Source organism: Sinocyclocheilus rhinocerous, unplaced genomic scaffold (assembly GCF_001515625.1).
Source record: "Sinocyclocheilus rhinocerous isolate Xijiao unplaced genomic scaffold, SAMN03320098_v1.1 scaffold3459, whole genome shotgun sequence".
Taxonomy (NCBI): Eukaryota; Metazoa; Chordata; class Actinopteri; order Cypriniformes; family Cyprinidae; genus Sinocyclocheilus; species Sinocyclocheilus rhinocerous.
This window is the reverse complement of record NW_015641455.1, coordinates 1,700-11,979: the sequence shown is the minus strand read 5'-3', so window position 1 is coordinate 11,979 and position 10,280 is coordinate 1,700. Positions and strand designations below refer to the sequence as shown.

Sequence of the window (10,280 nt, the reverse complement as noted above, 5' to 3'; positions counted from 1 at the left end):
TTTTATGTCATTATTTTAAGAACTGATTGGAGCACTATATTATTGTTTTATGTAAAGGTGCATGCTAGGGTTGCCAGGTTGCCACAACAAAACCCGCCCAATTGCTACTCAAAACTAGCCCAATCGTGTTTCGAGGGTGGTCCCCCTTTAAAAATCGCGTTCTGGGGTGTAAAATACACGCTTTCAGTCTGGGTTCCCCAGGTAAATTCGCATTCCAGTGCCTAAATATGAAGTTATTGGGGTCGCTACAACCCGCGACATCAAAAACAACCGCGGACTTGGCAACACAGATGGTAGCGCTCGCTAACTTGCTCAAGCACTCCACTTTGTGCCAATCACAACAGGCTTGGCCAGCTGACTAATCAGAGCAGAGTAGGCTTATGGAAGGGAGGGGTTTACAGACAGCTCAGAACTGAATCGAACGAACCATTTCGAAATCATGGACAAATGACTCTATGTATAAATGTATATTCTGGGGAAATTACAGTGTTTTCTGACCTTAGATGCATTTAAACATGTTGTAGGGGACTCCAACACAATATTAGGACACTTTAAAAAAACATATGACCTGCTCTTTAAGCTTTAATTCAAGGGGTTGAACAAAAATATAAAATGCTTAGGAATTACAATTTTTCAAAAAAAAAAAATTATTTTTAACATTTTGTTGAGAATCCTTTGCAGGCAATGACTGCCTTAAGTCTGGAACTCATGGGCATCACCAGAGACTGGGTTTCCTCCTTTTGCTTTGCCAGGCCTTTACCGCAGCTGACTTCAGTTGTTGGTTGTTTGTGGGTCTTTCTGCCTTTAGTTCTGTCTTCAGCAAGTGAAATGCGTGCTCAATCGGGTTGAAATCAGGAGATTGACTTGGCCATTGCAGAATATTCCACTTTTTTTACCTTCAAAAACTCCTGGGTTGCTTTTGCTGTATGTTTTGGGTCATTGTCCATTTGTACTATGAAGCGCCGTCCAATCAACTTTGCTCCATTTGGCTGAAACTTGGCAGAGAGTATATCCCTATACACTTCTGAATTCTTCAGGATGCTTCTGTCTTCTGTCACATCATGACACTAGTAACCCAGTGCAACTGGAAGCCATGCATGCTCATGTCATCACACTGCTCCACCATGTTTCACAGATGATGTTTTATGCTTTAGATTATGAGCTGTTCCAAGCGTTTTTTATACTTTTTTTCTTTTCATCATTTTGGTACAGATTGATCTTAATTTCAGCCGTCCAAAGAATGTTTTTCCAGAAGTGGACTGGCTTTTTTAGATGTTTTTCAGATGTTAGTCTAATCTGGCCTTGTTTGCACCTTGGTGAACCCTCTGTATTTGCTCACGTGAAGTCTTCTCTTGATTGTAGACTTTAACAGTGACACGCCTACCTCCTGGAGAGTGTTCTTCTCTTGGCTGGAATGTTGTCAAAGGATTTTTCTTCACCATGGAGAGGTTCCTCCGATCATCCAGCACTGTTGTCCTCCGTTGACGTCCAGGCCTTTTTATGTTGCTGAGCTCACCAGTGCGTTCTTTTTTTCTCGGAATGTACCAAACTGTTGAGTTGGCCAAATGTTCCTGCTATCTCTCTGATGGATTTGTTTTGTTTTTGAAGCCTAACAATTGACAGTTTCACTTGTATGGAGGGCTTCTTTGACCGCATGATGTGGGTTCAGGGCAACAGCTTCTAAATGCAAATGGCACATTTAGAATCAACTCCAGACCTTTTAACGAAGGAATAGCCCAGATCTGTCCATGAAACAGCTTTTGAGTCAACTGTGCAATTACATATGGTCCCTTGAAAAAGGGGGAGTTACATATTAAAGAGCTGTAATTCCTTAACCTTTCCTCCAGTTGTGATGAGAATACCCTCAAATTAAAGCTCAGAGTGTGCACTTTAAGCCCATATTCATTATATATCTTTAATTTGAATATGTTTTGGTCAGCAGCGAAAATAATAAAAAATTGTGCCTGTGTCCAAATATATATGGACCTGACTGTATATTGATTATATTTTTATGTTATGGTCAGGTACTGAAAATCAACTGCTACAATTTCATAGTTTTCTTAATACAAGTGATGAATACTTACATTTTACAGTTAATTATGATGATTCATGTCTTAGTCTTTTGGACATTCCTATTATTAGGGATGGCAAAAAAATAATCACAGATCTTTACAGAAAACCCACTGACCGTAACACACTTTTGCATCAACAGAGCTACCATCCTACAACTTTTAAACATAGCTTGCCTGTTAGTCAGTTTAATCTGATACGCCGAATTTGTAGTACTGAGTCATATACACAACAAAGTACTGATCTGGTTAACAGATTAAATCTGGCCACACTCTAGGGGATTTTAAGGCCAATTTTAATCACTTGCTGGATGTCGCGTACATCATAGATCATAGATCATATACAAACACTGGTATATTTTAAAATCTGATCCTCTCCTTAGTGATATCTTTGAAAAAAACACCAAGGATGGTGTATAAACACTGCTAATACATGTGATCTCCTTGTAAGAGCTGATGTTAATTCATCTGTAGAACGACCCACTCACTTTTTATCTATTCCCTCAGGTAATTATAGTTGTGGTCGTTGTACCCAGTGTAATTTCACTACAAAAATGAATGTATTCTCTCATCCTCATTCAGGAAGGGAGTTTAAAATCAAGGGTGTCATCACTTGTAGTACTAAAAATTAGGGCTACACGATTAATCGAATGCGATTGTCATGCGCATCTTGTCAGTAAAGCCGGTTCTGTGATTAGTAGTAAATCTCCATTACCTGCTTTCAGATGGTGCAGTGTTTACTGCACAGAACCTAGTTCACTGACAAGCTACGCAAAATCGCGTTCATAATCGCAGACGATTTAATTGCGAGATTATGAAGTTGAAGAAATCGTTCTATTTATGACAGTAAAACAGCGACATCTGCTGACGGACACCGTGCTCCGTTGTCACGGGAACATGCCATCTGAAGATAATGAGGAAATTAAGTCGCTCCCTTTGCCAAGTGCATTCCAAACAACTACATAATGGCACGCACGTGCCCTGCTCACTCCAAAGTCCCCACTCCAAGGGGATAGGGATGATCACTTCCATTTCGATTATGAAAGCTGTTTGCGTAGCTTGTCAGTGAACTACGGCTCTGTGTAGTAAAGGCTGCTCCACCTGAAAGCACGTGAAAATACCACATTTAATAACATGTTTTTACTACAAACTCACTTCATAACGTCAGTCGAGTGTTAAATAAATCCTTCTGTGAGATGATGTGGCTTCCAGTGTTGCCAACTGCTTTCAATTGAAAGTAGCTAAAACTGGTAGCTAAATGTCAATTGATGACACCATAATGGCAAATTCACTGATCTACATAAAGATGAACGTAGATCAGTGGGCAAGATGAGAACTTGGATAAGGTTTGTCCAAGAAGTTGCTATATTTGTCCCTAAACTTTTGAAAAAAGTCTCAAAAGGGACGGGGAAGTCGCTAAATCTAGCTACAAAGTAGCTAAATTGGCAACACTGGTGGCTTCTTACACAGAATAAGGCATGCAACTAGGGGTGTGCCGGTACGAGTATCGGTACCGAACGGTTCACGGGGCAAATTCCAAATGGAAGTGATCATCCCTATCCCCTTGTGGGGACTTTTTGAGTGAGCAGGGCACGTGCGTGCCATTATATAGTCGTTTGGAATGCACTGGGCAAAGGGAGCGACGTAATTTCCTCATTATCTTCAGCTGGCATGTTCCCGTGACAACGCAGCAAGTCAGAAGAACACGGACTGCAGGAAAGCAGGTTTGACGAATCAGTGGTCTGGCATCTGCAAGTTAGACTGCTAAAAACATCTTTGCTCCTGTGCAAACAAGTGTGCGCACAACCGCGGATGATTCATTTTCCACTCAAGTCGAGTCTGGGGCGTGCGATACAGCATCGTCTGCGATATTAATATGGTAAGTGTTGTAATGATGTGCGATCTGACATTATCAAGTATATCACAGAGAGTGCACGCATGTTGATTTATTAGTCTAATAACACTCGTGTATTTTGTAGACGGCAAAAATGCTCCTGTATGCTTTTTTATGTTTATATAATTTAATATAGTTAACTTAATCTATATCACACAAAGAGTAGCCTACCGTTTTTCTGCAAATATCAGCATGAACACATTTAATAATAATTTTATACAAGTTCAGTAAAGCAATGAGTGACTTACATTTTAGACATAATATTGCTTGTTTTTGCTCAATTTTGCCAATGAAAATAGTTCCAACGATCACAGCTTTTTTTTGCTTCTCTGAGCAATGGACGGTGTTTACTTATTGAATGAATCAGCTTTTTGAACGAATCGGTTGAATAAATGATTCAGTGATTCACTCATTAACACAGTCAAATGCTTTGTTCCTGAATGAATCAGTCGTTTGAATGAATCAGTTGAATCTCTATGACTCACTCATTAACAGTCACTTGCTACACTTTAAGACTTTTACTGAAGTAATATTCTAAACGGTGACTTCAACTTCAACCAAAGTCATTTTCTGGTAAGATATCTGTACTTTTACTTGAGTATGGCTTTCAGGCACTTTATACACCACTGACCGGCACACCCCTACACGCAACATATTTCATAGTATTCTAAGCAGTGATAACGGCTATGTTGATTAGCATTGCATTATTATATACTTTATTATAATAAAAATTATAATAAGACGAACTCAGATGAACCATATATTGTCGTAGTCATGTGTTCATTAGTCACATTGAATCAATGAAAGCAGTTAAATCTTCTGTTTATTCAGCAACCTCTATAGGCATTTCCTGGGTTTCTTCTGCGAGATGTATTTGGAGTTTCAGCGCGAGAGCGCCCTCTGGCCTTCGGATGGAGATTTACTACTGATCACAGAACCGTGCTTCACTGAAAGATACGCATGACAATTGCAGCTTCTGCTTAATTGCGATTTATCGCCTTTGCGATTTAATTTCTATTAATCGTGCAGCCCTAAAAAAATTTATTTATATGATAAAATGAACATGTGGGTTAGTCTGTATATAGGAAAGACACAACGTGCTTTAAAAACTAGGATTGCAGAACATCTAAGCAGTATATGCACAAATGATCAAAAATCTCTGGTAGCAGTACATTTTAACTTAAAAAGGCATAACCTTTCCACAGTTAGGAATACTGGAATTGAACATGTTACATTGCCCAGGAGAGGTGGTGATGTCAACAGCATTTTATTAAAAAGAAAAGCTATATATATTTATACGCTAAACACCCTTTCCCCTCAGGGTATGAATTTAGAACTTGATCTTAATTCATGTTTCTAATTGATATTTTTTGTACTGAAAGGTGAATGTTGTTAATGCAGCCTTATTTTTTATTTTTTTACCAAAGACAACTGCGGACAATGCCGGTGCTTTTACCTATTGAAACATTAAGGTTTGTTTTACTTTTCTTTTGTGCTTAATTTAACAGAACACATTCGTTTTTTTTAGTTTTTTTTCTGCTATGTTGGTGATTCTAATAAATGTCACAGCAATGTGTCTTGAATATGTTTTGCATTAAGTCCAATGCTTCTCTTTCTTTATGGGGTTATTGCTTGAGTACATATTTCATTGTCTTTTCAAATGCCTAAGCCTATGTTTAATTCTCTTAATTATAACATTTCTAGTAGGGATGTAACGATTAACCGCGAGCCGGTTGAAAATCGATTCAAATATGTGACGATTCAAATCGGTTGAGATGCCAAACAAATCGCTTAAAAGATCTTAAATGCCATTTCAGATGCAGATTCCAGAAATGTTTTCTTACGTTGGAATGAAAGACACTAAGTACCGGATGAAGTGCTTCTTCTTTTTACCCAAAAATACAAAATGGAAGAAAGAGTTAAAACTGAACACAATCTTGCTACTCAAGCTGTTTATGAAAATTTTTTAATATATATTAATTTGCTTCTTTTCCATTTACTTGTACTTTCAATACTTAAGTACGTTTAAGATTTTAAAAATACTTTTCGTACTTAAGTACAATAAACATCACATACTTTAAGACTTTTACTGAAGTAATATTCTAAACGGTGACTTCAACTTCAACCAAAGTCATTTTCTGGTAAGATATCTGTACTTTTACTTGAGTATGGCTTTCAGGCACTTTATACACCACTGACCGGCACACCCCTACACGCAACATATTTCATAGTATTCTAAGCAGTGATAACGGCTATGTTGATTAGCATTGCATTATTATATACTTTATTATAATAAAAATTATAATAAGACGAACTCAGATGAACCATATATTGTCGTAGTCATGTGTTCATTAGTCACATTGAATCAATGAAAGCAGTTAAATCTTCTGTTTATTCAGCAACCTCTATAGGCATTTCCTGGGTTTCTTCTGCGAGATGTATTTGGAGTTTCAGCGCGAGAGCGCCCTCTGGCCTTCGGATGGAGATTTACTACTGATCACAGAACCGTGCTTCACTGAAAGATACGCATGACAATTGCAGCTTCTGCTTAATTGCGATTTATCGCCTTTGCGATTTAATTTCTATTAATCGTGCAGCCCTAAAAAAATTTATTTATATGATAAAATGAACATGTGGGTTAGTCTGTATATAGGAAAGACACAACGTGCTTTAAAAACTAGGATTGCAGAACATCTAAGCAGTATATGCACAAATGATCAAAAATCTCTGGTAGCAGTACATTTTAACTTAAAAAGGCATAACCTTTCCACAGTTAGGAATACTGGAATTGAACATGTTACATTGCCCAGGAGAGGTGGTGATGTCAACAGCATTTTATTAAAAAGAAAAGCTATATATATTTATACGCTAAACACCCTTTCCCCTCAGGGTATGAATTTAGAACTTGATCTTAATTCATGTTTCTAATTGATATTTTTTGTACTGAAAGGTGAATGTTGTTAATGCAGCCTTATTTTTTATTTTTTTACCAAAGACAACTGCGGACAATGCCGGTGCTTTTACCTATTGAAACATTAAGGTTTGTTTTACTTTTCTTTTGTGCTTAATTTAACAGAACACATTCGTTTTTTTTAGTTTTTTTTCTGCTATGTTGGTGATTCTAATAAATGTCACAGCAATGTGTCTTTTGCATTAAGTGCATTAAGTCCAATGCTTCTCTTTCTTTATGGGGTTATTGCTTGAGTACATATTTCATTGATGCCTAAGCTGCCTAAGCCTATGTTTAATTCTCTTAATTATAACATTTCTAGTAGGGATGTAACGATTAACCGCGAGCCGGTTGAAAATCGATTCAAATATGTGACGATTCAAATCGGTTGAGATGCCAAACAAATCGCGATTCAATTAGGGGTAGGAGTTTATATGAATGTATGTCTGAGGCGAACTTATTGTCTTTAGAAAAGTTTAGATGGTATTTTTTCTTTTCTTCTTGCCTCTGTATAATGCATATTAAAGTTTATAAGTGCAGTGCTGCTTTGTTTACAGCGGAAACCAAGGAAACACTTTAAGCGCCACCTGCTAGCAGAGAATGAATCTGCGTCTCATTCAGCTCATCTTTCATGCAGATATTTTTTATGTATAGTTTCACAAAACTGAAGTCAAATCATTCTGTTTTTGCTTCAAATTTCGAAATTATACAACCTAATTTAGATTAAAAACTGTTCATGTTGCATGTATGCAGCATCTTTGTTTGGATCATGATTAAAATGCAGTAGTTGCCTCTAATTTTAGTGAATCAAATCGAATCGTGAAATCAAAATTGTGAATCGAATCGAATCGTGAGTTGAGTGAATCGTTGCATCCCTAATTTCTAGCACTATTTTTAAACGTTTAGTCAAGCAATAATATATTAATTATCTCATGTCTAAAATCAGGGATTAAAAACTATTATATAAAAAAAAACTATTATATATAATTATATATTTATAGTATAATTTAATTTAGTCGTATTTGTGATTTATTATTTTTTAAATGAAAACCTTATTTTGAAGAATAGCTAGGCTATTCATTATGTTCCTATATTCATTATAAAGAAAATTTGTTAGCCTAGCCTATTTGTTATGAAGTTGATTTAAAATTCTTCATAACAAATTTTAAGAAGTTAAAAGTTAAGAAAAAATGGAATTAGCCTGTAGTTAGGCCTATATGCTAATTCTAATTTTCTTAAATTTTATTTGACTGCAGATCGAAATAAAAGAATTCCTGATAATCTTTAAAATGAGAGAAATCACTGACATACTTTAGGCTATAATTTCTTTGACTGCAGAAAAAATGAAACCATTTAATTTGCAGTGTTAACTTATGAAATAAAAGAAAGACAAGAAATAAATCAGAACAAAAACAATTGAGATTTTTCTTATAATCCAGAAAAAAATATTTGACAAAATTACAAAACGAATGCTGAATGATGTTTAACAGTAAAAGCATCTCCACTGCATAGCCGCAATCTGTGGTGTGAGTTGCAAATATTAAAATGTTTAAAAAAAATCTTTGTGGCAAAGACTGGTTCTTGAATTCTAAGATCATTATCTTTAGACACCACACACTATGCGACTTTTTCTACCGACTGCAAACAGCGACTGAGCCCAACTGGAACAGACCCGGTCCGACTGGGCACGATCCGTCGTTAAGACCAAATTCCATTAATAATCAGCCTGACAGTCGTGTAGAGTGTTCTTGGCTTTACTGAGCTGTTGCCTTTGAACGTATGTGTGTGTGCCTGACGAAGGTCTTTGACTGAAACATTGCCACTTTTAACTTTTTCTAAATAAAGGGAGAACAACAGTGTGCAGATATTGTTTGTATCATTTGATGTACCCTTTGATCTTGCACCTGGCCAAGGCGCTTTGGATGTGCATACTTTGACCTTTTTTTGTATGTAACACTAGTATTTTCACCAGCTACAAAATGGTTTAAAGTCAGCTATTTCTATCTTTTGCTGTAGTGTGTCAGTAGGAAATATCAGTTTATATTTCCATTCATTCATTTTGCCATTAGTTGTAATAATCCAGTGAGATTTTTGTTTGCACAAGGAGACAGACTACAGCCAGTGCTCCACACAAAGATCTGATCTCATCATCATCCAGTCTGACTGGAATGACATGAAGAACAGAACAAACTGAGACAGACTAAATCCAGAAAAACTGTGGCATTACTGTCAATTACTGTTACTAATTAACCTAGAACAATTAATTCAAAATTGACCCATATCGTGAAGTTATTGGTGTTTCACAGCCCTAGAAGTCAGGTTCTATAGGCCCAAAATCTTATGCCTCACAAACTAATTTTTCCAGTCTGCTAATTAGACACCACCTTGGGCTGTTGACCACTTGACCACTCCAAATTCCCTGATACAATCTGTTCATCTTCATATTTGATCATACCTTCTTTACTGTACCAAGAACCTGGCAGATCTTGAAGATCTCATCCACCTCACTGTTGCCAGGAAACAGAGGTCGAAGTGTGTAGAGTTCAGCCATGATGCAGCCTACCGCCCAGATGTCTAATGGTGAGCTATACACTGGTGACCTCAATAACACCTCTGGAGCTCGATACCTAAACACAAACACATAAGACAGAACTTTAAAATGCTCACATTTCAGCCAGTAGGGTAAACCATGGCCAGTTGGACACATTTACATTGTTCTTAAAGTATCAAAGCTGAACAATATATAATATATAGTAAAAATTGATAATATATGTAGTAAAAACTAACTCATTTTAATTTTACATTTTTTACATTTACATTTACAGTTAGTACCAGATAAAAGTGATTAATGGTACTACTGTTGGCACGTATCTGTTAGCATGTTTGCATGCTAAAAGATGCTTTTGCACGCTTTTAGCTGTTGGCATGTTTCTTTTAGTCGAAGATAAAGGATTTGTATTATAATATTATACGATGCTCTCTGCCCTCACCTAATATTATGGGCATGTCTCAATACAAAATTTTTCTAGTTCCACAGCAGTAGAATATTTGGTAACACTTTCTATGAAGCCCGTATTTATAATACATTATAAGGGTATTCTTAAGGCATTATAATGAATGCATAATGCATTATAAAAACTCGCGTTTGAATCATCAGTGGCAAATTCTTTAAATATGAAAACATACTTACAGTCAGAACAGCCGGCATTGTAGGCTACTCTCACAGGTTCTGGAAACAGTCCACCGTAAAATGCATTGAACACACACGAATATTTGGTTTGAACTGTTCTGGAACAGTGTTGTAAATACAACTTAACCTTTTGGAAGGCCAAACAAAGTATTTTCGCTTTCGCAACGAAACACACAG

General features: G+C 36.6%; 1 protein-coding gene across 1 annotated transcript in view; it reads right to left on the bottom strand.

The window, feature by feature from the left end:
• The window catches only part of LOC107754992 (serine/threonine-protein kinase MAK-like), a gene marked incomplete at its 5' end in the record, with an annotated part of 48,901 nt that extends 39,361 nt beyond the window's left edge, over positions 1-9,540 (bottom strand). The window contains one exon of the mRNA XM_016571637.1: positions 9,369-9,540. Coding sequence (XP_016427123.1) covers positions 9,369-9,540 — 172 coding nt within the window. The remainder of the gene's footprint in view (positions 1-9,368) is intronic.
• Between the last annotated feature and the right edge of the window lie 740 nt (positions 9,541-10,280).